The sequence below is a fragment of the Motacilla alba genome, chromosome 1A (assembly GCF_015832195.1).
Source record: "Motacilla alba alba isolate MOTALB_02 chromosome 1A, Motacilla_alba_V1.0_pri, whole genome shotgun sequence".
Taxonomy (NCBI): Eukaryota; Metazoa; Chordata; class Aves; order Passeriformes; family Motacillidae; genus Motacilla; species Motacilla alba.
Window position 1 is genome coordinate 52,668,227 of NC_052031.1, and position 27,784 is coordinate 52,696,010.

The 27,784-nt window shown below is 40.1% G+C and overlaps 1 protein-coding gene across 2 annotated transcripts in view; it reads right to left on the reverse strand.

Annotated features, from left to right (window-relative positions):
- RIC8B (RIC8 guanine nucleotide exchange factor B) overlaps window positions 1-26,605 on the reverse strand; it is a 32,669-nt gene extending 6,064 nt beyond the window's left edge. The window contains exons 1-9 of one of the 2 annotated variants that reach the window (XM_038155641.1): window positions 26,345-26,605; window positions 23,139-23,186; window positions 14,475-15,083; window positions 11,763-11,857; window positions 7,084-7,237; window positions 6,678-6,773; window positions 4,123-4,267; window positions 3,826-3,970; window positions 1,919-2,038 (exon numbers count right to left, since the gene is read on the reverse strand). In XM_038155641.1, the coding sequence (XP_038011569.1) occupies window positions 1,919-2,038; window positions 3,826-3,970; window positions 4,123-4,267; window positions 6,678-6,773; window positions 7,084-7,237; window positions 11,763-11,857; window positions 14,475-15,083; window positions 23,139-23,186; window positions 26,345-26,464 (1,532 nt within the window). In that variant the 5' untranslated portion in view covers window positions 26,465-26,605. The remainder of the gene's footprint in view (window positions 1-1,918; window positions 2,039-3,825; window positions 3,971-4,122; window positions 4,268-6,677; window positions 6,774-7,083; window positions 7,238-11,762; window positions 11,858-14,474; window positions 15,084-23,138; window positions 23,187-26,344) is intronic. The other variant, XM_038155642.1, reaches the window with a different exon arrangement.
- Window positions 26,606-27,784: the final 1,179 nt, after the last annotated feature.

Sequence of the window (27,784 nt, forward strand, 5' to 3'; positions counted from 1 at the left end):
AAGTGTCCTATTCCAAAACTATGGAGGGACTCCCACTACTCTCAGTATGGTACTAACTCCTTCTTGTATGCAAGACTGGCAACTTCCCATGTTGTTCAACATCTGCAGGGCCCACAACTGCACTCCATTACATTCATGAAAAACATCCCACAACCTCCCCATTCCAAGTCTTACTTTCTTTTTCCTTCCTGCCAGCATTTCCTCCTCCCCTATTTTTAGTAAAATAAAAAGTGTGGGAAGAACGGTGAAATGATTTTATTGATGTTATCACAGCACCTAACGGGGTCACATCAACAACACTGTCCCACAGTAACCACAATACTAAACAAACTAACAAAAACCCTACCACAGAGTGCCAGCCCTGAAGCCGTGTAGGTGCTATAAAAGAAATTGCAGGTGGATGTAAGGGGCACAGAAAGCTCAAGGTGACAGCAATGCTACTGGCCAAGAGGCTAAGTGGTGACACAGGGCAGCAGCTGCTCAGTCATTGTCGGCCTGTGGCAGGCACGGCAGCAGGTGCCTCCGACCCTCCAAACGGAAAGGGCTCTTGTGCCACAGCAACCATAGGGAATTTTTGTGTAACTGCTGCAGTGACAACAACTTCCTTCAGTCTCAGCTTGTCTGCAGCCTCAATCTTACTTTCAAAGAATGTTTTAGACCACTTAGTTATTTTATTGTGGTACCCTTGATGCTCAGCATCTTAATTCGCTAGCTTAACAAAGCAATGATTCAATTAAGATTACATGTGCATTGCATTTTCTTCTCTTTCTTAAGAAGACTATGACATGGTACGGTTACCTTCCCTGCAAAAAAATATCCAATTACTTCATTGACAGTCTCAGATCAGTTGTTCTAAGTTCCTACCCTGCTTTCAATCCAGCCTGTAATTAAGTTTTTGATAGCTAATGTAAAATCTAGGTTCTCCTGTATTTTTTGCTATATTCCTAATCCTTAAAAGAGATGTAAAAACTTGTTTTGCTGAATTTCTCTCAATAGATCTTGTTAATTGACTATCTATAGATTCTCACAAAATAAGCACATTTCTAGCTGATGAGTTTCTCCACATTTGAAGAATGGATGCCCTTAAATACTTATCTCAGTTCAATGGCAAATTAGTATCACATAAGTGTTTCTCAAGAATGTAACTTTACTTATGAATTAAAAACAATACAAGCAATCACTCCAATACATCTTGAAGTATGGGGAAAGAAAAACCAGTAAATTCTAGGCATATTGAGCCAAAGAGGAAAAAAAACTAGAGATAACAGCACAGGTCTATGTTCTTTTGTACATAGAAAGTTATGAACTGAAGATCAACTCTCTGTATCAGTACTGCAACACCATTATGTCACACCAAGTACCCATTTCTTTCATGGCATTACCTTCGTCACATAAAACAAATTACAAAAGCTGATTTGTAATCAAGTCCACACTTAACCTAATCAATCCACAGTAAGTCTTAACTGTAAATCCCCTTTTAATTGCTCCATCACACAATTTATTGTTTCTGACAACAACTATTTTCACACTGTATTTGCTCTTCATATAAGCAGCAGGCATAAGTAGTTACAATGAGATGCTGCTCATTAACTTGGGGAAAATAACCATGCTTGCCTTGGGCCTAGATTGTGTCCCATACTTTAAAAGAAGAAATTTTCTTCATCACCATCAGCCTATCTACTCAGGAGGCAGGTCCCCTGACCACCAGATCTCCCCAATTCTGTCCAATCCTTTCCAAAAGAGGTTTCCTCTGAAGTCCTGCAACATATCACTCTTTTCTTTGAAGTGCTAAACATTTTCTCTGCATTTAAAGTGGTCCTAATCCTACAAAGAAGTAGATTCTAGCACTATTTTGAAGCACTAGAGCTTAGTAAAGAGCCAGAATACAAGGTGCCTCTCAAAAGCAGCTATACAATACCTGGAAAGTTTATCAAACATGTTGACAAGCTTCATAGCTTCATATTCTTTTTGCTCTTCTGTCATTTCATCCATTGGATTGGGCATTGGTTCTTCTAAGTGACCAGTAATAAGATTAATGCTGGAGGTGAAAAAACAACACAGTTTACATTTCTGCAGGAATAGGTACATTTTCTATCTTTTTAATAGCAGGAAGAGGAAGAACTCACAGAAACCATCAAGACTAAAACTGTCTGAACTGCACACAAAAGGTTTTGTTATAAATAGACAAGGTTCATATTTATACTGTATTTTCTCATGAATCGTGACTGAATCTTTGTGTGGATTCACTTTATTAATTAATGTCTTGTCAGTGCTCAAAAATGCACAGGCTGGTAGTTCTTGTTGTTGGAACCCTAAGAGGCACAGTTTGACACCAGGGGAATGATGATGGCAACAACGACAACGTCATTAGCACTAATGACATAAATAGGGAACTGGATGACAGATACATGCCTGAAACTAATTCTGTACAGACTTAATTTTAAAAATATAGACAGGTTCCAGTTAAATTTCCATTAAATTAGTTAAGTGTTGCCCTTCCACGATGATGATTTTTTGCTCAAAGCAGATTAAGTTACTTTACTTTAAGCATTTACAAAGCCAGCTTTATTTTCACTGTTAATACAAGTGAACAGTGATACAGAAATGGTAACAAAAGCAGAGAAGTAGTTTTAAAGAAAACTTTCAGGGCACATTATCCTTTCAAACATTTTAATTACAGATATTTAACAGCAATACAGAAAATCAGATGCATAAATCAACTCACAGTTATCTTGAATGTTTCATGTAAGTTTAGCTTCTAACTAAATGGATGTTATAGTTTTACTTATATGCATATAAGTGAATGTCAGGCTTTTGAAAGACGAGCAGAGAGGAAACCGCAAGAAAAAAAAATCCTGAAGTGCATAAATAAAAAGAAACCTCCTGGTTTAGAGTTAATTTCTTAGCATAGAAGCAACGCAACTCCTAAATCTCAAACATTTAATCCTGTCCTTTGTTCATGTACCTTAATAGGAGTCTTTCAGTAAACCACAAGCACCCACCATACACCTAATCATGTCTGTGTAATTCAAGGAAAACAGAGTAAAACAGAAGAATAACGTTAACACTTCAGATGTCCACTATCAACAATTTCAGAACACCTTTAAAATGGCATCAAATCCTAGACGTAACACGACAAACTAAAACCTCTAGCACCCAATCAATTACAACTAATAAAAAAATCAACTGAGCTTCTACATGGTCACTGAATTCTTCAAACAAATATACTGGATTCCCGCTGCATTACTTCTACACAAGTTATTTTGCTCTTCCCATATTTACATATGTGACCTACTTGGTTTTTCAGGAAAAATTTTAGTACCAAGCAATCTGGAACTCAGTCAAAACCAAAACTAAACCTACTGATTTTCTCCTTTTTAACAAAGTTCTGACTAAAACCTTTAGCCATATCTGACACCATTACTTTCTCCATTACAGAGATATACCCTACAAACTATAGTTAGCAGCTTGGCAAACTTCATGTGAGTCCCTCAAAAATCTGGTACAAAGTTTGCTACTAAATTTTTTTCCTATCACTTCCTTAAAAATCTCTTTCCACACTTGAATTTTAAGTAGCTATTCAGATGTTAAATCATTCTCGTAGTATCTTTTTTTCTCCCCTGCAACCATATCTGACTACATGATGGTCACTATTAGAGGCTGGTTTCTCAATAATTAGACCATGAAATCGGCAGAAGACAGGAATTAATACAAGCACATATAATTCCAAAACTGGCCTCTCTGAAAAAGGTAAAAAACCCCCAAAATCACATCAAAAGAATCCAAAATGCAACAGAGTATGTGAAATTGAAAACAATACTATACTTCGGCTTTGCAGATTTGTATTCTTCTGTGTCTGTATCCTCATCATCTGAGTACCAATGATCTCCTCTTCCTCCTGCTAGCAGGCCCCTGGCTGCCAGCAATCCTGCTGCGTTACCATAGCCTGTGTATTTCAACAAGCTATCGACTGCAAAGAGGATACAGAAAATTATTCAGCTGTACCCAGCTACAAAACAAACCCCACCAGAATACTACAAGAATTGGGAGTTACAGCAAGAGGCAAATATACCAGTTACAGCAAGACCTTATACAAAAGGGAGAAGAAAAAGTAATTTTTACCTCTCTCTTTACAAAGAACAAAAAGAAATTCTGCTGCAATTTGCTTTACTCCGAGGTCCACATGTGTCATAAGGCGCACGAGTTTGTTCCTCACTGTTGTGCCAACTTCAGGACGGTTTGAGACATCTCTTAATGGGGGCAATACCTGGCAGCACATAAGAAAGGGAAGAACAGCATGAAATGCATGGAAATACCTTGCAACACCAATATTTGCAAAAACAAATGTAGTCAACAGAACAAAAAAATACTCTGTCCTTAAAAAAAAAAAAAAAAGCAGCAATAAAATCAGACAACTATGCCCACATGCATGAATAGTGACTCTTGCTTCTTATTATATTTAAGTTTTCTAGTCTGTCATTTTGGGCAGAAAAATACTGTATCAAATGTAGACTTTAAAAATACAATGTAGGAGTTTATGAGCACAAATGGGTGTCCCAGGAGAGTTGGTCAACAGGCAGCCATAACCACATGTTCTCTGTTTATTCTGTTTTCCTCATGTATCTTGTAAAAGTATTAGAAATACCAGTTTAAGGAAGCTTATACTCTTAAAATTCTCTGTAGTTTATATAGAACAATGACATGCTTTATGAAAAAGCAGGAAAATAAGTACATTGCAAGTTCTACTACTAAATTTCAAAAATGGGCTCTACATAGAAAGGAAACATACTTCAACCACAAAACACTTTTAAAAGCTGAAGCTAAATTTCAGAAATATTTTGGAGAAATCACTATTTAACATTTCCTCAAATAGACTATTTTCTCATTAGAGGTCATTAATATTGTTAACTTCAACCCTAATGAGAGGCAGGTAGTGCACAAATGATGCAAACTATCTTGTGCCTCCTTGTGTGGATGCCTTCAGACTCAAAATCTATGTACATTTTTTCACATACAAAGGATATATTTATTATATGATCTGCAAACAAATCTGGGCCATAATATGAAATATTTAATGATCTGAAGACTCTAATAAGAATTATGGATCTTCAATATTTTATTAAGGAATAAAAACAAAGTGTGTCACTATAATAAGAAATTGCAAGTACTTCGTTTTCTAGGTGTCTAATGTAAAGTGTCATGTCCTGTGCAAAATTACAGCACAATTACTACTGAAATTGGACTCACTAGGAACTAGTCCTTACATGAATGCTACAGTATTGACTGCTTTGGATAAAACAGACCCTGTCTTTTTCAAACCAAGTATTCCAACAATTAGCAAAACCATTTTACTTTGTCCCTGCTTACTCCCCCCAGTGGGGATAGTACCATGACTGCCATTTCCCAGTGTGTTGTAAGAATGAATTAATGGTTTAGAGTACTCTAATACTAATACAGTGATGAGTGCCATAGGACAGTCCATGAAGAAATCAATCATCCTGTCTTCAGATCACAATTTGAATAGCACACAATAAATAAAGCCCAAGGCCAGAACTTAACAATGAGGGTAATTCAAAATATCGAACATCCAGTCATGCAGTTAGCAACATCCATCCATTCTCTGCACTATATGAGGCAGTGGTCCTGTGGTAGGAGCCAGCATGCAATTATATCCTGACATTAAGATGCCCAGATGTCATAAAAACATGCAGACAACTTCATTTTCTAGCTTCTGTACACTTGGCTCTGCAGCTTTTTTTTTTTTTTGTTTTGTTTTTGGAAGTTAACAGATCAGCAAAGTATCCTAAAAACTAACTGCTGTGAACAAAAACAAACAAACAACAAGAACAAGTTTCTTAAATTCCTTGAAAACACTTTTCTGGTATAGATGAAAGAGGCAGAAAATATATGCTCTTCTTAATATTAAATTCCATTTATGAATTCAGGCACAGCTCTGATCTGGAGTAGTATCTACGATGCAACTCAAAAGTCACTGCAGATTAGGAGGACAGCAGAAACCAGAGGTGCAATTTCTTTTTTGTGCTCATCTTTTAACTTCTTTCCACTTGACCTCAGGAAAAGCAGCAAAACAAATAGAAAACACCACACTCAACCACCAAACTACTCAGATCCTTCAGGTCTTTAACAATGGCACAGAAATGTTCTTCCCTGTTAAAAGCCACAGCCCATACTGTAATAAAGAGCTCTTATAAAAGACAAAGTGATGAAGTGTGCCTCTGTCCAGGGACACTCTGACAGGACAGCTGATACACACGGGTACACAAGTCTTAATCCAAACAACTCCTTCCTGCTGAGGTAAAACTAAACCTCAAGTAGAACCCATCAAAACACCTGTGTTCTCACTTGCCACCACACAGCTCTGCAAAGTCTAATTAACTGCACTGAAATGTTTCTTACTTGCTGAGTGTAAGGGAACAGACCTTACTGAGCTTTTTACCAATCTCATACGATCCATGGGGACTCACATTGGCACAGCTTTACAGTATCCCTGATGTTGTTATTTAACAGCTCTACAAAATGTATCATGGAATTCAGGCCATAATATCTATTGATTTACATGACTGAAAAATTATTTCTACAGCACTGTCCTGCACTGATGTACAAACCTGAAAGTTCATCACTAGCTTCAAACGTAAGTTTTGATGAATTTTACTTACCTGAGCTTTGATAAACTTCCTGATATTCCTGTGAGTTCGGCAGCATTCAGTTAATAAACTGAGAACTGGAGTCAGACCTTCTCTGTAGCTGCTTCCCTAAAATAAGGCCAAATACAAATAAAACATTTTAAGAGCAAACTTTCCTTTTCAAATTCCATGAACGCTTCAATAAAGTTCTATATGTGAGCCAAAATATGAACTTTACATAAAGAGCCAAATGTTCACCCTCAGACACACAGCAATAGCTTCAGATATTCACAGGAATTTGGAGGTGTTTCACAGTTTAGCAGGACATCCATATTTGTGCTAAGTACTGACTGAAAGGTTTATACAAAACTTGATATATGTGCACTTTTTGCCTTAGTGAAAGAGGCGCCTTGTGTGAAAAAACCCTGCAAGCCCATACCTTGTCTATTCTCTTCTCCATGAAATCCAGTAAAATCTGAATAGCTCCCATATTCATACCATTGTATTTTATATCTGTTTCCTCTTGGGACGATGGATTAATAAGAACATCCAAGCAAGGAACAGGAACATTGCTTAAGAGGTTGATTGCATTGCTGAAAAAGATTTTAAAAATTAATTATTCATTTGGAAGAAAGAATTAAAAACAGAGTACAACTCACCATAAACTGCTTGTACAACTGCAATCAAAAAGAGGCCCTGCAACTCAAACAATGCTTTATTTTCTCCTCTCTGGGTTTTAAAGAAGGTGGCCTGTATTATCGCCTGAGTTCTGGCTCTTGGAACAAACAAAGAAAAAGAAAGACAAAAAGTTCCAAAAGCAGCAGTGCAGGATTACTTCCAGCCCCCACAGTGTCTCATCGCATGGATAAGGCACAGCTTCCAGCAGCAAGTTACAGCAGCTGATCTTGCAGGACAGCAGGGGGAACTCTCACATTGATTTGCAGTAGTCAAGTTTTTTTCCTCCTTGAAACTTAAAACATTTTACCATACACATTACCAACATTAGTGTGGCAAAATACAATATGGACAACACTTCCTCCTGCTGTAACAGGGGGGCAAAGTGGCCTTTTCTTAGGTCCCCTGAAATATTTTCATTTCTGTTTAGCTTGCAGTATATATGAAATACAGAAGGCTTTTAACACATTAAAAGAAGACTCAGGTTTATTTACCAAGCACTACCCTTCAGTAGCTGTCAGTGTTCTCATTCTAGGACACTAAGAGAAGCACTTCCAAAGAGCCATTAAATGATTTCAAATAGGCCACAGGGCCCCTCCCTCCTCTTCAACGGAGTAAGGTGGGACTTACTTTGCAAGGGTCCCTTGCAGGGTACACATGCCTTGAGTTTGCTATCTACCCTGTTCTCACTGTACAGACTTGGGCTTCTACTGTTCCTGAATACTGGGAGAAATTACGCAGATGCTGCAAAAATTAGAATTCCATCATTATTTACTTGCTGATGTCCAACTAAACTTATAAATGGATGTATTTAGAAATAGCACAAAACTATTCAGGTTTACCCATGCAGACCTCAAAGCTATCAATGAGCACTCATGTTTCAAGGACTGGTGAAGTGCTCCAAGAATGGAGAAAACTTTTCAAACAACTTCATTTAAGACTTTTAATAATATCTACTTAGAAGCTACCCTCTGTTCCTAAATTATTAATACATTTCTAACAAAGAATTAGCAAAAGAGAAAGCAAACCATGGCCATCAGACCATAACGGGATTTCTAACAAATGTGCTGGTTCTGGTTTGATCAGACTGGGTGGCTGTTCCACACTGTGCCATCTCCTTTTTGCTCTTTTAGTAATTGAAATTCAGACCACTATTACTTTTGGGAACGCCTGTTCTCTTTGTTTTGCTTCTAAATCCTGCTCAAGATATGTCTTTTATATCACAGAAGTTATTCCTCTCCAATAATTCAGGAATAGTCAGAAACAAAACAGAAGAAATTCAACAAATATTTGATGGCTTCAGGCCTTTCATCAAAAGTTCTCTTTTTACCAGTTTCTTATTAAACAACCAAGTTCCCAAACACCTACAAAATTAATTTTCTGGATCACTGTGCCTGAGCTATTCTTTTCAATAAATGAAGCCCAGCATTCTGATCTTTGTCACTGCACTGACAGTTTTACTTGTGGCAAAGGAGTGTATGAAATTCTCCAGCTACCAGAAGTCAGTGACTATGCACAGATATGCACAATAGTGTTTGCATTCCTACTCCAGGGGGTAGAAATACTGCGTATATTACTCTCCCCTTTTTGGCTTCCTACAGATCATTAATCACCGGGACATGACATCCACCCACTCATGCTCCCAGCCCCCTCCTGATATGCAAATTCAGAAGCAAAGGCCTATTTAGAGCCAGTGAATGCCTTGATTAAAACCTTGTTAGTGGGCAAAAACGGCACTCACTCTAACATGTGGTACTTTAAGTTGTTCGTATTCAAACATTAAGCAATGCTGCAACAGAACCACAACAACAATGTTGGGTACTAAAGCAGTTAAAATATTTTATGGCTAACTTCTGCTTTTTTATTAGAAATAGTCACGCTGACAATCAGTACATCATGGCTCAGGGCATGTGTCCAACACTCACTGTTCGCCTAAAATAAAACCTCAATTTGCCCATTCAGAGCACAGGCATTCAAACTATGTGCTGTAACAGGCTGCCCAAACATTTCATTAAAGCATCTTAGGTTCTGCAGATTTACAAACTTAAGGAAGTGCAAGTAATCAGCAATCTTAAGAAATATATTTATATCTCCCTGATGCTTCATACAGTTTATTCTGCATTCACAACTGTTTGAATTTCATTTTATTTTTAACACAGTTTTCATAATTGCCTTAGTGACAGGCTCCAGGAGGAAAGCTGAGCTGGAAGTTGTGCTCTGCTCTCTGACTCACACCTCATCTCTAGCAATAAAGATTGCACGGTCAGAGTCCAGCATGCTGAATGGCCCAAATGATGACACAGGCCTCTCTCTTTTAGCTACATACTGCTAACAACAGTTTACTTATTTGTTAGTGCAGCTCCTATCAGGAATTGAGTTTTCCTTGTCCAAATAGATCAGCAGACTGAAGTTGGGCCCTTTGATGCAGGCCTCAGTCCAGTTGAGGATTTGCAGGGGCATTACTTCCGAGTATAGCTTTTCTATTCCAGAGCTGCCTTGTGATGAACAGTCTTGGTGGAAAAGTGTATTCAATTATTCAGCTTTTATTGCATCCTTGCAGCATTCAAAGACACAACTCAGGCTCAGCAAAAAGGCTGAAATATTTGAATCGCAGCAGTAAAATCCTGCACAGTGCTCTTGCAGCAAATAAATCAAGATTGAATAATACAAGCAATGACACTATACTTGCATTCTTTACTCTTCAGCTAACTTAACCAGCTACAGTTTGCTAACTGAGGGACAAAGTTGTTTTCTCAGCATAGCCGAAAGACTAATGCAGTGCTACACTGAGTCTCTGCTGGAGAAGGGGGAACAGCTGCCTTGATACAAGGCACTGATGGGTGTCCTCTCTTCTTTCCTGCTTCTCCCTCTCAGAATTATGGAGAACCTTTGCTTTGACTTGGTGTCTCCGTAAGGCCCATGTGGGCAGCACTGCTACAAAAAAATCTCCCTTGACACTGTAAAAAACAAGGACAGAAATCACACCAACACTACATCATCTTCACAGCTGCCTACTTCTTTATGTAAAGCCCTTTCTGGATCTCAGCTTCAAGTGTGTGCAAATGCTAAACCCAAAAGGACTGGCATAACTTGCATCCTTTTGCAATAGCACAAGACGATTAAATTTTACAGGGCAATATATTTAACAGGGTGATCAGACTAGTCATATTTCTGGACAAGGGAACAGATCTTGGGAAGAGCATCAGCTGTACAGTAGTTCTTGTAACTCTCTCATAATTGTTGATTTTATCCAAAACTTTTAAATTCTCCCAGCAGTAGGGATTGTATTCCTGCCAGTCCCTCCCTTAAAGGAGGCTGAGAGCACAAAGCACCCACCATAAGCAGCAGCAAAGAGAAAACACTAACTGCCCTTTAGGACACAGCACTAACTTCAGTCATGGCAACTACTGCAGCAGTATCCTAAATTATTCCTAACTAGTCTGCACCAACTGAGAAGGGCTCTGATGTAGGATCTTAGTGTTCACCTCCTAAGACTGTTGATCTCTAAGAGCTTTCCAAGATTTTAATCAAGGTCATTTAGCACTATCAAGATTGCTGGGTATAAAAAGCTGTATCCTTCTTCCTACAGACTGGCTCAGAAGACCTTCTAAAGATCCTACAGTCAGACATGCAGACATCTCTGAAGAAGAAAATGGGAACATTTCAGTGCTGAGGGAAGCTACTGTACTGAGGGAAGCTACTGTACTGTCAAGCCCAGTGAACAGCTGACCTACTTGGTAAAAATGAGAGTGTCATAGAGAAAGAACAGTAACACTAAATGAAGACCCACCACCTCACCACAAATAATCTGAATTTTGATTGAATTATTGGCTGCGAATAAATAACAGATGGGTGCAGAACTGAGGGGGAAAAAAAAGCAAACCACACACCTAAAACTGTGTGATTCACTCATCTTTGAAAAAAATATTATTACCAAGGAAAATTATTGGTACTTCCAATAAGGCAGCCTAGAAGTATCGGGATAAAATATCAACTTGTTACTTCCACCCCAATCCATCAGAATTGCAAAACTTACATATAGAAATCTCAAAATGCAGTGTTTCCATTAGTTTCTGTGCAAAACAACAGAAGTTGCATTCCACTTCAATTTGAACTACACTTACAACTTCAATATGTATTTTCATCCTCAGATACACACACATGAACACAAAACGAAAATTTAAAAAAGGTGAGCTTCATTATCAGTGATAGAAAATAACAATCTTGCCAGCCACCTTCTCTCTGGAAAACTGGATATGCTTAAACAATGTTTGAGGAAAACAGCTTTCATCAAAAAAAGATTGACAATATTAACTCAAAATAAATTAGGTTTTCATTGTTTCTCAGATTTCTACTTTATATTTTAGGCAAACTAATTTCTATTTAGAAAAACCAATCAAACAAAAACCTTTTAACATAGATTGGTTCTGTAATTCTACCAACCTGTGCAACTCTTCAGTTTTTTCTTCAGTAGGGCCCGTGGTTAATAAGCAGTGTCGAAGGATGGCAGTCATGTAACGAAACTGATGAGATTCATTCTATATAAATATAAATTATGAAGATATTTTTTCATTTTGAAGACTGCAAGTAAGGCTTTCAGGTCACTAGAATAATAAAAGTTAAAGATGGAAAATGCCTATTAGATCATAACATCCATCCCTATCAATAAAAGGACTGTACCTTAGTTTCACTGAATGCTTAATGCTACATAACTCTCATAAGCTGACTTTTTCAAAGTCAGGCCTTGTAAAACTCATTGGGGAGGTTTTTCCAGTTAAATCAGCCTTCATTAGTAGAAAACCCAGCTACAAGTGTTTGCTCAATTCCATATGACTATTCCTAACACACCACTCTCTTACTTCCTGTATTTACACCAAGCCACCTCTTCATCCATTTAGATTATGCATGTTCCTCACTTAATTTGTCTTCTCCTCATTTAGGCCTTTTGCTGCCAAGTTTCACTCCCTCCACCCAGTCTGTCTCTTCTTTCTAATTTCCTTGATACCTTTCCTCCATTCCATTAATAACTTTTCAGCAACCTTATTTGCCTTACCTTTTCCTCTCTCCAAGCAATCTCCCCTTCCAATCTTCCATGAGACAGCAGCCACACAATAGTACACCAGTAACTGCATCCCTTTAACTCTGTATCATTGTCCTCACCCTTTTTCAACAGCTCTTCTTGGCATCTGTCATATGTTCTGGAGTGTTTGACCTGGCACAAAGCACCACTCAATGCATCTTTTGTAGCATTAGCATAAAAATCTGCCAACTGTACCATCTGCAGCTCTTGTCTGGCTTTGCTACTTTGAAACCATCTCCAGCCTTAAATACTGGTATTTCAAATGGTTCTCTCCACATTAGGATAGATCGTGCTTAACTTTCCATCCACATGCCCAACCTCTCTGCTCTCCTTTTATTTTCCATGTGTTCTGCTGTTTGGAATTTCTTCAAATTCTGCATCTTCATCCCTTCAGCATTAACATGCCTTTCACTCTTCTCCCACACCATTAAAATTACCACTGGAATATTCACTAAGCAGAATGCCACCTAACATACATATCTGGCTAATAGCCACTAAAAAGTTCTTTAATTCAAAACTTCTCTGCTTTTGGGAATTTCTAGTAAAGAGTTATTATCTAAGCTTTATCTCAAAATGCAAATAAGCTTCTCCTGCTGCCCTGGGATGTCTTAAACTGAAAAGAAAAGAAAAGAAAAGAAAAGAAAAGAAAAGAAAAGAAAAGAAAAGAAAAGAAAAGAAAAGAAAAGAAAAGAAAAGAAAAGAAAAGAAAAGAAAAGAAAAGAAAAGAAAAGAAAAGAAAAGAAAAGAGAAAAGGCCTACATGCATGCTCCGAATATTAAGGAGGAAAAGACAGTGAGCTGGGCTTTACATCTCTCCAGATTCAGTATTTTTTAAGAGTAAACCAACTTTCACATATCAAGAGTTTATCTCTCAAGAGGTGAATATGTAATACAGTTTATTTTTCTAACTTTCCATATAACTGTGTTACATGCTTTTTTACCTCCAGAACAATCACTTGTCTATACAAAGAACTTTGACAAAGTTAAAGATACTTTTAATAAGGGTCTAAGTCAGGAATATGAACAGAAGAAAGAAACCTCACTTTCTTTATATTTCCTTGAAACTCAAACAGTAGCTTCTCTGACCCCTCCAACACTTAATCTTAAATTTCAAGATTTCTTATTCAGCATATCCTTGAGACATCAAAGCAAAGAATAAACTTCCAACTTTGCTCAGGCTTTACATTCCTTAAACTTATAATTAATATCTGATTTGCTGTTTAGTGAAATGCACTTAAAGGAACAATTATTTGCAAGTTTTAACTACTGTAGAATTTTGATCAGCTTTATATGCTGCGTATTTACCATGTCCAATGGAAAAGAAATAACACTGTTGTAGAGACTATGATGGGGACTAAAAAGAAAGGTTCCTTATATAATTTTCCTGCTTTAGCAAAGACTCAGTTTATTCAGAAAAGTTACCCTTGTAATTTCTGTTTATAAATTTAAGGATGCAACACATAGGAAGCATATTTATCTAAGGAAAAAGAAAGATCTGACATAATAACAAAAACAAACCAAGATAAACCTTATTCATACGACATAACAACAAAAGTGTATTTTGTTCTTCTACTTGATCGCATCAAAAAAGATAATGTTGAAGTCCAAAGCTGGTGTTGGGATGATGGGACAAAGATATTAACAGTAGCACTCTTTCATCAGAGTTATTTGTTAAAAATGAGAGTTGATGTACTTATCATGCAACAGAGAAAAACTAGAGAGTTCTCTCAGCTCTATCTATTGCCATAATTCACAAGCTCCGAAGATGCAGCCATCTGGTACACTTAGATAAAGAAGTTTCTCCTAGCCAGGTAATTATTAGTGAACAACATTTATTTTCTTTTGGAAATCTAAGACTTTTATGAGATAGTATTTTTTGCATTTTTGTATCCGAAAACATACAGTTTAAACTTGCATTAGGCAAGCCAAGCAGTTCTCCCAATACACAGAAAATGTATGGATAAGATTTTCTGCCGAAGTCATACCAGGAACAACAACTGCCTCTTGTGTATCTACCCGCTGGTTCTTGCAGGCCAAACAAAATCAATTGAAAAAAGCACTTCAGCTAAGCCTTACCTTGCTGTGGACATTCCAACTGTCAAGTGTTACATTAAATAGAGCCTTTAGTGCCTCAATGGCACAATCTGTCTCTTGCAAAGATAGAGGAAGCCTGTCACGATCTTCTGCTGCCATATATTCTTCTGTCCATCTTACACTCAGGGAACTCTCCAAAGCCTGAGTCAAAACCTGCACTCCTTGTAGCTCCTGACGCAACTGTGCTCTAATATCTGTATGCAGAAGCGACAAGAGGAAGAGGAGACGCAAATCAAAGCATTTAATGTCATCAACAAGCTGCCGGTCCTTACATTTCTGCAGAAGATTGCAGAGCATTGCTGCAAGATTCAGTTCCAAACTGAGCTTCTGTGCAGCTGAACTATTAAAAATTATGTTACAGAGGCATTTTAAGGCTTCTACTATCACAGGAAATTCAGACACTCTCTCCAGTGGATCTTCCACAGTGTCCAGCTTTGCTAGTTTCATAAGGATCTGCATGTTCTTCTTTGTGGTTACAGGCACTAAAACCTTCTTGTCCCGGGAGAGAATCCGGAGGGCTTCCAGGCAGGCCACTTGACATGAAGTTTTTGTGTCTTTTTCAAGGATGTTTAGAATTCCTTCACACAGTTTCTAGGCAAAAACAACAAAGAAAAAGGGAACAGTTTTAGTGTCAAAATATTGGTGGCAATTAGAAACTACTTTGCTAAGCTTCCATATAACTTTTGAGGTTTTATCTGACTTGAGAAACTAGGTATTCTGTATTAGCACTTCAAAATATGTACTGTTACCAAAGGTCTCCAGAGAGCACCAAATGCAACTTTCGTCATGAGCAGAATCCAAATACATCAACATTTGCAGAAGCATTAAGCCAAAATGGCAGCTGTCACCCACCACTGCCAGTCACAGTATCTGGACTAAAAACTCCGGAAGACTAACAAAGCTAGAGAGAAGGGAAAGCAAAAATATGTCAAAGTACAACAGTCACACCTACAGCACCTGCAGAATTTTAAGTTAAGGTTGCTTCAGTCAGGAGGCAGAGAGAAAAAGAAACCAAAATAAGTGCTACTTAACATACAAGGATTAGTACTCCATGTTTGGTAACAGCTCTAGTTTATGTGGCCTCTTCAACCTAATCAACAGACTTCTCTCATTTTAAGTACGACTCTCAGAAATAACATCTCTGACACAGAAACATAATGCAGTTTTTCCTGAAGACAGACTGCAGCAGTTCTATCAAACCAGAAAAGCTGATGCTTTTTCAACACAGATTGTTCTTGATGTCAAAATAGTGCACAGATTCCTTATACCAACAGGACTGCAGGGGTAAATAATCACATAAATGCAGCATTGGAAAATGCAGCACTGCAATAATCTGCAGATCAGAACTGTAACATCTGAATTACAGAAGCATTACCTTTTATAAGACAGAAATGGACAATCAATCAAAGGGGAGAAAAGAGAGGCCAGAAGGGATTGCTTGATGTGAGAGGACTCCAGTGGGTTTTTATGCCGGATGCTCAAGACAACACTACTACTCATGGGTACTAGCATCAGAATTATAGTCACAAAGAAATTCTCAATACAACAGAAACTGCACTGTACCTCCTAGGACACAGTTTCTCCATGCTCCTCCCCTCCCCAGCTTGGTGTCTTGACCATCAACATAAATTAATTACTGAAGAAGCCAGAGCAGCCACTGAGTGGAAGAGCCCTAGTGCAGAAGTCTACTTAGTACTCTAAATTCATATTGTGATCTCAGGCAGTCTGTGTCCAAAAAATCATTACAAAAAGCATAGGAATACTAATAAAGTATAAAATGTTTCTTGGTGAATGGTCTCTGGAATTCCACTTTCACTATCACCACCACAATGACAAGGTAAGGAGCACAGAAGCCCATGACCCTGACACAATGTTCAAACCAAAGGTTCCACTTGGGACATGCAAGCCAGTATTATTACTGTGATGTCTTACCATTAAAGTCAAAATAAAAAAATTAACAAAATCAAGAACAAACATTAAATCTAAAGCACATCTAGAACAGACACTCCAGAAGAATATGGGAGCAAACAACCCAAGACTTAAACTTGTTTTCTTTTAACTTCAACAGCATTAAAAGAAAATGTGTAAACAAAGTCAAACAGTAGGAACTCACAATATGATTCCTAGGATGCTTGTCCTGTGGTTAAGCCCATCCAAAAGCGCAAGCCAGACAACCAAGATCTTGACTGCATTTCTGCAGCTCTGACTAGACAATCCAGTAAGAGCTTGAAAACAAGGAATGAGCCCCACCTCTTATCACATATGCAACATGAGAAATCTTTTATCAGAATATTAGAGACACTACAGCACTAAAAACCCCACATGTGACCACCTGTACAGGTATATAGGTACTTATTGAGGCTGGAAAAAGACACGTAAGTACAGAGTTCTTCATAATTAACCTAATGCTGCTCACACAGAACTGCACAACTCCCTGATTTATGCGTGGCATGTTAGACCTGCACTAAATGTTTCTGAAAGTGGCACCTTTGAAGTGTTTTTAAAAATCCCCAAAACAAAAAATGACCAGTCTAGATCCACAGTCAAATTATTTAGTCACAGCTCAACTTCTTACAAGAGCTCACTTTCTATTGCTGAGAGTTTTCCATACAATTAACTCTGCTTTGCAAACTGAAGTGTGGAATCTGTTTGGTTTTGAGGAATAACACACAACTGAACAGACAGTTCACAGAACTTCAGAAAAATGCTAGTTTATTCTGTGTTTAAGCACTTTTCAACTGGACTTAGCACTTATTGTCTTACTTGTTGGTAACAGCTGAGACAAGGTGGTCTGTAACAATTTATCCAAATTCTGAACACTTGTTTGATTTTTACAAAGAGACCAAGCCGCTCAAATTCTGACTTATTTTTTTTCCCCGTAAGTTTTACCCACCTGCTGTTATGAAAGTGTCACTGGAAAATGTCAAAAGCACTGCAGGAGGGATGCCAAAGGGCAACAATCTCCTGCTGACTTGCTATGAGAGGTGAAAGTCTAACCTTCCCTTCATACAGTAAATGACATGCAATTTAATTAAAAAATATAAAAATCATCTCTTGGCTTCAAATCATAGTGAAATGCAGCACCAGAAGAGTCTTAACTCTGAGTAGTTGTACTAAAGATAGATATTGAATAGAACTTTTTTTTTTTAGAGATTTTGCAACCTGATGACAACTTAACTGCTGACGAAGTTCACTGGAGTTAAGACCCAGTGAGCCATCAAGAGTGATTTTAGAGGAAACAGCAATCAGTTAGGGTATCTGTGACAGTGAATCACTGTTGGCTGATCCTAAGAGCCATCAGCAGCTCAGGAAAAGCTAGAGTATCTGATTATAATTGCAGAGCTATGCATGGAAAGATTCACCCTATTAGGAAATTGCCTTGGAGACAATTAAAACCAAATGCCATACAGCACATTTTCTGTTTTGGCCTTGATGGTACAAGGGAAATGATGCACAGAGAGAAGAGAAACAGGAAGAAACAACATTATTATGCTTTTCATTTTCTTTAGGTGGTGCTCTTTCTACCACCCTGTAGGCCATTAGCATGGCATAAACTAAGGGACACAGATTTCATTTATGTGGTTGGAAATGAAAGCAAGTGAAAATTCAGACAGGAAGGTGCCTCCCCCTTTCACAACACATTTGATGATTGTTCCAGTTCAGGGCCTTTGTTTGCTACCCTTTAGGTCACTGAAAGATTTTAACATTTGTTTGTTTGGTGCTCTGTCCTTTCAACATCCAGATAACATTTTGACTTCCATCAATCATGCTACAGCAAGCAATGTTTTTCATATACTTTTTCACTCAAGGCATGTCACCACGACACTTTTATGAAAATCCTTTGCTAGGATTTTCTTCTCTTGAGAAGCTGAGGAGCCTCAGGAAAGAAATGTAAACAATAACTGTCTGCTGCTGTGGAATGCAACAGGTGCATCGTTGATTGGTCCATGTTAGGTGTTTCTACTTAATAACCAATCAAGGATGCAGCGGGGTCAGACTCTCTGGTCAGTCACCAGCCTTTGTTATTCATTCCTTTCTATTCCTGTCTCCCCTTCTGATGAATATTTTCTCTATATTCTTTTAGTAAAGTTTTAATATAATATATATCATAATATAATAAATCAGCCTTCTGAAACATGGAGTCAAGATTCTTGTCTTTTCCCTCGTCCTGGGACACCTGCAAATCTCACAACAAAGGCAGTTTCTAGCTTTAACTTTTTATTGTAAAATCCATTCATTTCTCTGAAATTCAAGATTTCTCAGCTTTTGTGCTAATATTAACACAGAACAATGCACATCATTCCTTTTGTCTAGGCTGTAGTATTAAATCTTGTGTTAAAACAGGAAGGCCAGAAAAACCCATTTGTCATTCTGTTTTGACAAATAAACTATTAACCTATTTTGGTCCTTTATCTCGACAGTGTAAAAGCCTCAATGCTAAGAAGCAACACAGGGAGTTGCTTCTCTCTCCTGAGATACAAGAGACCTGTGTTTTCTCCCTTGCTCAGCCACAGACCTGCTGTGTGACTTTGGGCTAAGTACTTCCATTATCTTCCACTATCTTTATTCACAGGCTGATTAGGCTGGGGTGAGGGGAGGGGATGGAAAGGAGAGCACAACTCTTCAGTTTCTGTCTTTAAATGTCTATTAGGTTTCAGAGCTAAGCATCCATGGCAGTGAGAAAGTAAGCCCAAGAATATTTGAAATGTTAGTTACAACTTTATTTCTCCGGAAGTCAAGACAACATTTACACAACATGTATCATTGACTGTGCTGAATAACAAGACAATTAGATAACCTCCCCTGAGAAGACTGTGCCAAAGTTTTGCCTAGTCTTTGTGGACAGATGTGGGTGGGAAATTGTATACTTGCATTCCTTGAGGATTCAGCCTGCTTTATTTTGAGCACTTCGTTGTTGAGCCCGCACGGACAGCGGGAAGTTGGCTGTTTGGCAGGAGCCTGCCAGCTCTGCCATGGCACAGCTCCAAGCTGAAGATTTGAACACATGAGAGCAGGACAGTCCTGCAGGTGAGGTGAGGAGCACACTGAGCAATCCCTGTTGCCAGAAGTGGTGCATTAAACACTTGCTTCAGAATCACAGAAAGTTTAAGTCCTGTGTAGCTGCACTCACAGCAGCCCCTGCTCACCTCACTGGACAGGGAGAGGGAGAACCCTTTTATCTTCGGTAATCCCATGGTGAAAGGAGGATGTTAAAAGGAGAGATGGGTTTCATGAACCTTAAGAGGTTTCAGTAAAAGCTGAAAAATGCTGGATGGGAATGGGCAGGACCAGAGGGAATTAGAACAAATGCTCAGTATTAATGCAAGATACATAGTACTTTTTTCCTCTTACAGACTGGTACTCCCTTAAGGGGTTTTGGAGAAGTCAGAACAGTAACAACAGCGACTAAGATACCACACAGTGTGCCCACAAGAGAACCTGAACTTAATATTGTTACAGGACACTCACTAATAGACTTAAAAAACTTACCCCATATCTACTGGGAGGAGAAAAATTGTGCCTTGGTGGCTGCAAGAACCTTCAGACTTCCCTGAAGTATCATAGCATCAACAGCACTAACTTAAGAATGAGGTTCTTCTAAGATTTAGAGTGTGACAGCATCTTGCTCCATCAACATACTTCACTCTTTCCAGAGTTAAAATATGGTACTGTTAACAGACTTAGAGAATCTCCCCACATCATGAATTTAACTGGTAGAGAAAGCCCCACAATACATTTGATATGATTTACTACCAGCTATTTCAACACCTTGAAAACACTCAGCAATGCAAGGGGTAAAGACTGTTTTGGGTGATTTTCTTCCCATCATGTTCGAATCAAACCTAGACAATAACTCAAGAACACTGGTCTCAAATTCTGAAGATTTCTATTAAAAGACCCAAAACAGTAAGCAGGACCTAATAAACCAGATGCTGCAAGTACTATAAGAGGTGAAGCAGACAAAAAGGTATGGAGCTGAAGAGGAAATAGTTCAGTCATGTCAGGTAGGAAAATGGCTTGTAAGTCAAATTCTTACATTTGGCTACTGCTTCCCTTTTTACCCCTTCCTCTTGCAAACTCAGTGCCTTCATCCAAATTAAAAAGGCCTACTTGCCATCTTGGACAGATTTACTTCATCTGTTATATCACAGCAAATGGTGCTGTGGCAACTTCCAGCTGTGGAATGCTATGACCAACCATGCAGAGAGACATTTCCAGGGCACGAACAGTACTGTAATTTTCTTACCATCTGAAGTCTGTAAACAGCACAAACGTGTTGCTACTTCAGAAGGAGTATTTGATCCCAACAAAGTATAAATAATGGAGAGTAAAGCTATTAAATAAGGATCAAGTGGTCCAAAAAACCCTTTCCTTTTTGTATTAGCATGTGAGCTTGAGCTGAAGCACCTGCTCTGCCAGAGAGAGGGAGACACTACACCTGACAACTCTCTCCAAGGTAACCGCCTGGTCAAGTTAATAGATATCATTTTTCTGGAGCGGATTACAGAACAGACCAACTGTTTGTCTCAACCACGCCATTGTGCTGTGAAGTGTTGCAGTTCTGGAGACTCAACTGTGAAGTGCTGCAGTTCTGGAGACTCAACTTTTACCAGCAGAACACTGTCAAAAACTCCTTGACTGCTTGAGACAAATATTTTAGATTTCTAAGCGCTCATTAAGCTCCTCAGAAACAACACCACTGCCTTTATTTCAGCTGCTATTCCAGAAGACATTTACTTCTGGTTGGCAATTTCTATACTGTTTACACACAGAAAGTGAAAACAGGCTTCCATAAATTCATTTTTTTTTTTAGTATATAACAAGTTAAGAAGGATTGGCACTGACTTGATGTGCCTGATATCTGAGTGGATCTTACAGTACAACATAGATTGCCATCTGATTTATATCCAGAACACTCACCACAGACAGGCCAAGGCAGACACATACATCATTAAACAAACAACCAGGACAAATACAAGGACAGCTCACATTACAATCTTGTGGTTTTATCATCCTGTGATGTATTACAGTCCTGTGGCTATGTTCAGATAGACAAACTTGATAGCATTGCCTCTCTTCCTGTCTTCTAGAGGACACAACCTACTTTCCTCCTGGAATTCAGTATCACAAACTCACTGCTGATTTCATTAGGTTATAGCCTAAAAGCATCATGCTTTGATAGTCATATATCACTGCAGAACAATTTACTCAGTCCAATTAACCAGCTTCTAGTCAAGCCATAGTTTTGGCCTTTCTATCTTTTGTATTTTCAGCATGTCACTGGTGTGTATGGGTTGCTTAAAAAAAAAAATCCTCATACTGTGTAACTTACATTCACCTCTCCAAACTCATTGTCTTTATTTGGCTTTTGCCAATTTGGCCTCTGCTCTCTTGTCCTTTCCTGTGTTCTGCAGCTGGCAATCAATTTTTCAGACTAGACATTCACTCAAGCACAGTGTAAAAAGGGATGGGAGGGATGGTGAGGGAACAGAAGTAAGCACAAAGTCCAGATCCCAGCTGACTTCTTCTACAGATCAGAAGGGACACACACAGTCCATGAGTGACAGCTTCCAGTAAAGCCATAGATAAAGCAAAGCTAAGAGGTCTCTGAGTCCTCTGTCTAACAAGGAATTGCAACTGAAGATTACAGTAGAAACAACTGATGGGTTTGCAAATGCAAAAGACTGAGACTTATCATCCCATCCATTTCTACCAGAAAAAAAACCAAAACATAACACCTTAAAATATTTAGATTTAGCATAAGATCACGGAATGAAACAATGTGTACCCAATTTCAGACAAGCTATCCTTGTAGGAACCTTGCAATTCTGATTTCAAGCTTTGAGTTTATTCCAGAAATAGCACAGATACAGCCTCATTCACTAATGAACGTTTTCTGAATAAATATGCAAATCAGCCCCACAGCTAATTACACAACAGAAAGCAAGGAGCTTGTTATTACATCTTACACCCCAAAAATAACAACAGGAAAAAACAAAAAAATTCCATCCAAGCTTTAAATGCGAGGCTGTGAATGGATCCCAAGGGATGTGCTAAGCCTACCACACCTGGACAGCTCAATTCACATTTCCCAGCTTTGACACCTGACATGCACGTACCACATCTCACTGATTAGAGCACCTTTGGAATAATAGACTTCTGCAATCCTGTCTTCCTTACAGCTTAATAGCTTTCTTCTGTACTTATCCCTTCATCTTAATCCCTGGTGTTCTTTAAGCATCTCACATAGACAAGAAGTACATCTGTCATATTATTACCTGCTGAGAAGAGAGAAAATTGAAAAATCTATGGCAAAATTTTACCTCAGTAGATATAGAAGAGTATCTTTACATTTACTCCTCCACCTCATCTCAAATCCGTACCCAGCAAAATCATTTATAGGCTTTTCTGTAACTACTTTCATCCAACACTTCAAATGTTGGGCTTTGCTAGGGGAATTTCTCTTTCAGAGAAAAAAGGGAATGTGTAGTTTTCATGTCTCTTTGGACTGAAGAAGCAACAATTAAAATATAACTTTATACTCACTACTTGTACCATTTCACAATGACAGCTAAGTTGAGAAACTGCCTTTACTCTTCTAACTTCTACATTGAGGTATGCAGCTCAACAGCCTATTTTACTCACCTTTCTTTTGTCTTCATCTGCAGGGTCAAACCTGAAAGTGGTCCGATTCTGTAAGCAAAGACAAGAGTTTGTGTTTGTTACATGCACAGCAGCTGCTGAGGATGTAACATCTGCAGAACTATTCAAAACTCCAAGGGTCTGGTTAAACCCAGCCCCAGATAATGAGGCTACAACCATGCTCTCCTCTTCCCATCCTCCCCAACAGCAAAAGCTTCGGTAAACGACTCCAGTGAAGGGTTTCACAATTAGTACTGCAGAGCAAGCTTTTATCCGTGAGATGCGAGTCAACCACCTCACACATGGCACTTAACAGAGTTAAAAATGAGAGAGATTGCCTTGTGTTTTACACATACCTCATTACCTAGATTCTTCCCCAAGCAGATCTTGCTTACAAGCTCTTGACTGCTCTGACTGTTCCAAACCAGAACCACTACGGCATCATCTTGCCCAGAAAACAAGTACTACAAATCAAATAAGCCTTGCTACAAAAATTACAAATTTCTGTATTCTGGCAGCTTCCAAAACATTTTACCAAAGTATTTGTTTCTCTGGTACAGTTAAACAAAAGACAGACATGGTCTAACTACAAGTCCTTATTTTTTATTAAGCGCTTCAAATAGCAGACAGGCCTAGTTTCACGTTAGCACCCTGAAGAATGCTTTAAGTGAAATATTATTCATCAGACAAAGAAAACAGCACTAATTCTAGAAAGTTCTCTTAACATTTTAAAACTTCCAATCTAAATGATCAAGCATGATGAACAGCTTCCAAAAAAACAAAAATATCAATTTCTACATCTAACATGCAACTTGCTACATCACGCAAGTGACTGGAAAACAAAAGTGACTTTCCATAGCACATTCATGGGCCTTCGTACCTTTCATGACCCAAGCTCACAATTACACAGAAAGGCCTTGGACATCTACCCAACCACCAAAGGTTACCAACATCAGTTAGAGTCTTGAGGATGTTAGGAAAATCATTCCCTTCCTCTCTCAATAATAGGCAAATAATCCCCTTCCTCTCTCTTACAGGGCTCCCAACTAGACCACAGGAGTTCAGCAACATTCCAATCAAAAACAGGTGAGCATTGAATGATGAGCAGTTAACCAAGAGAAATCAACCTTTATGTTTGCACATGAACATTTTAGCAAGTTTACAAAAGCAATGTAGTGAGAACAAGCCTAATCAGTAAAGCAACAGAGATTTGGAATAATCACTGCAACTAGGACAGCACAGACAAGCACCAACAGACCTATTAATTTCTCTCATTATGGTTATTCTATAGGCACTTGCACTTCGGAACTACACTTGATCCATACCTTCTTTTCAATGAAAGCATATTTAATTAGTTATTTGGAAAAAAAACTAAGGAAACCTAAAGCTCTGGAACGTGGAGTACTCTGCCCAGTCTGTGCTGGCCCATAGACAAAGTGTCAGTAACAAAGTGAACAAAAAAGAGGTGGAGGAAACATGATCAAAAAGTTTGAACAAGAAATGCAGTAAGAGCGATGTCATACTGAGACACTATTAAAGTCTCACACCCATTCCAAAAGAAGTATTTAGCTACACAACTCCAAGACTTCATGCAACTATTTGAAATGTCAGAACACAAGGTGCACGAGCTCTCACTCTGTCCTTGAGGATTCAACTCAAGACTAAATAATTCATCTGAGAAAGCTGCTGAGAAGGCATAAAATCCAGTACAGCAAAATTAAGAAATTATGCTTATGCATGCTTTTTGACAGATTTAACATGGGGTCATTTTGAAGAGTAAGGACTGTAAGAGTAAGGACAGAGACAAAAGGTTCCTTCAACCAGAATCCTTCCTCTGTACCTCAGAGCTCAGCAAGTTAAAACAGATGAGTCCATGAACTCCTGATCTACCAATCCTTCAGACAGAGCGCCCTGCTGCTGCATCAATCTCTACCTTTGAATTTCACCCGCACAAAGACTCAAGGTTCTTCTACAAGCCCAAGTTTAAATGAAGAAATCAATTATTGCCATTGTTAGGTATAAAGCACTTAAGATAGCAAATTTCAAGACACCTCTTAGAGGCTGAATACCCACATCACATCCACATTAATTTGGCTTCTCCCCTAATCACAAAGTGATTTAATGAAACTTTAACTTAAGATCTGAATGTTCTGAATTTAGATTCCTAAATTTCAGTCAATAATTAGTGCAACATGACTGCATTTAAATTACAGCCAAAGCCAAACTCTGAGTCAGTACCAGCTTTAGAGACTTGTGTACCAGTCACACAAGCACCTATACAAAGGGCAGACACCTGATGGGTTGAGACATAATCTTTCAGAATGGACTGTGCTGCTCCACTACAATCTAAGCGTCAAAATGCCCCTATCTGAAGGGAAGGGGGGGGAATAAAACCCAACATGCATTTTCACTCTGATTTTCACCTCCTTACATCAGCAGGAAACACCTTCACTTCTTGACTGAACATACCCATATGAGACTACAAAAGCAGTAGACCCCTTACTACTTGTTCATACCTGCCAGCACTAAAAGCTCAACCTGCTCTAAATTGTCTTCCCATTTCGCTTTGCTTGGCCAGAAACAGGGAAAAATGAAGTGGGGTCTGTCAGCCCATTTCACACACGTCCCCTGCCCCTGCACACTGACACGGTCGCTGTCCAGGCGATGGAAAGCCCTCTCCATTCTCGGTGACAAAAGGCGGCCCACAAAGGGCAGCACGTCAGGTACTCACAGGTACCTCAGTGGGCAAGTACCAAGAGACTTCGGGGCTCTTCTGTCCGGCCCCTGCCAGCGGTATACGTAGCTTAAAAGACCTGTGACGCAAATGAACGCTATCGAACAGCTCCTTTTACAGCAGATCACCGATAACCCATACTACCCACTGGGCGCGCAGAACGCAAGACCGAACGTGCCGGGGCCCGAGCCTGGCAAAGGGTTTTGCGCTCCCTTGGAAGTCTGCTTTCCTCCAGCCACTGCCCCGGCTCTCCGCCCCGGCAGTGCTGCGGTTCCCATCACGGCCTGCGGGCGAGGAGCGCCGGGCAGGGGCTGTGAGGGGCAGGGGGCATGGCGGTAGAGCGCTGGGGACCCGCTGCACAGCCCAGCTCGGGGGACTCCAGGACGATGCTGGCGGCGCTGCCGACGGCGGGCGGGGCGAGGCGGCGCCAACGCCACGGGAGCGAGGCAGAGGGGAGGGGGATGGGACCCGTTACCTCCTCGTTGTACCACGACAGGACGCGCTCCACTGCCTCGGCGCCGCCGCCGCCGCCGCGCCCTTCCACGGCCTCCAGCACCGCGCCCAGCTCCGGGCCCGGCTCGGCGCCCCGCTCCATGCCCGACTGTCCCGTCCCGTCCCGCCCGGTGCCGCCGGCAGCGGCCGCGCCCAGCCCGCGCGCCGCAACCCGCGCGCCCTGACGCGCCCGACGCGCCCCGCGGAAGCCGCCCGGACGGGCAGGCAGTGTCCGCGCGCCATTGGTTGGAGGGGCCGGCGGCACGCACTCCCGAGCCCTCCTATTGGCTGCCATCCCGCCGGCCGGTATTGCCGGGGACTTCATCTCCCAGCATGCCTAGCGGAGCGGCGGCCTGCGGGGTGCGCCGTGCTTTTTTGCCGCGGGGCACGATGGGTGCTGCAGTCTGTGCCCACAGCATCGAGGCTCCCGCTGGGAAGAGCGGCGGTAGCGCGCTCTCGGGGCGATCGGCGGCACGGGGCCCTCCCCGGCGCTTCCCTCCCTCTTCGTTAGGCTTGGCCGGTTGTGTGCTCTCTGCGACCTGTCCTATGCACACCGTGTCAGTCACAAGGCGAAGGGCTGCCGCAACCAGGGCTGGCCGCTTTTTCTTAAGCTTTTAGGCTTAAGCTTTTGGGCTCCCATCGCGGGCGAAGTCTGTGAGTGCTCCCTGAAGCGGGGCTTCGCCACAGCGTCTGACAGCAAAACCAGTCTCAAGTCTATGGTGGTACGCGAAAATTCTGAGTTTTGTTCAAGAGGTGGCAGGAGGAGAAGGTGCATAGGCAGAGCCAGGCAACGGTGAACCGTGTCTCTACAAAGGTTTTGCAAGACCGCGCGTTTAAACCACTCGGAGCACATCCGCAATATTTCCATACTCAAGGTGCTCTGTAATTTAAATTCATTGTCCAGAAAGGAGAAAATGATGTATTGAAGTTAACAAAACCCACCCCACGAACATACTCATATGGAGCTGTGGCTGGTCTCTCCTCAAAATCTTTATTCCTTCAATTCAGAAATCCGTGAGAAGGGGAAACCTTTCACCTCACAAATGACTGGTTCCATAGCAGAAAACGCCAGGGAGGTTGCACCTGCCGATGGACAGGGCCCAGAGGTGGTCAGATGTGACGGTGCCTGTCTGCAGTGTTTAAGATGCAGACCCAAACCAGAACCTGAATTTCCTCCTTAGGGGTTTCTTGCCGCAAGAACTGAGATGTGCATACAGAGCAGCACAGTCACTAGACTGCCAGGAGTAACAAAATCCTGCCATCCAGTGTGCAGCCATTCATCCTGAGTCAGATCCATCTGTAAACTAACGGAGCATTGGAGAGAAACCAAATGATAAGAGTCTTTTGCTTGTTAGATTTACAACTCTATAAAAAAGTATAAGCCTGCTTAGATTTACTTCACAGCACAGCAAAACATTCATTT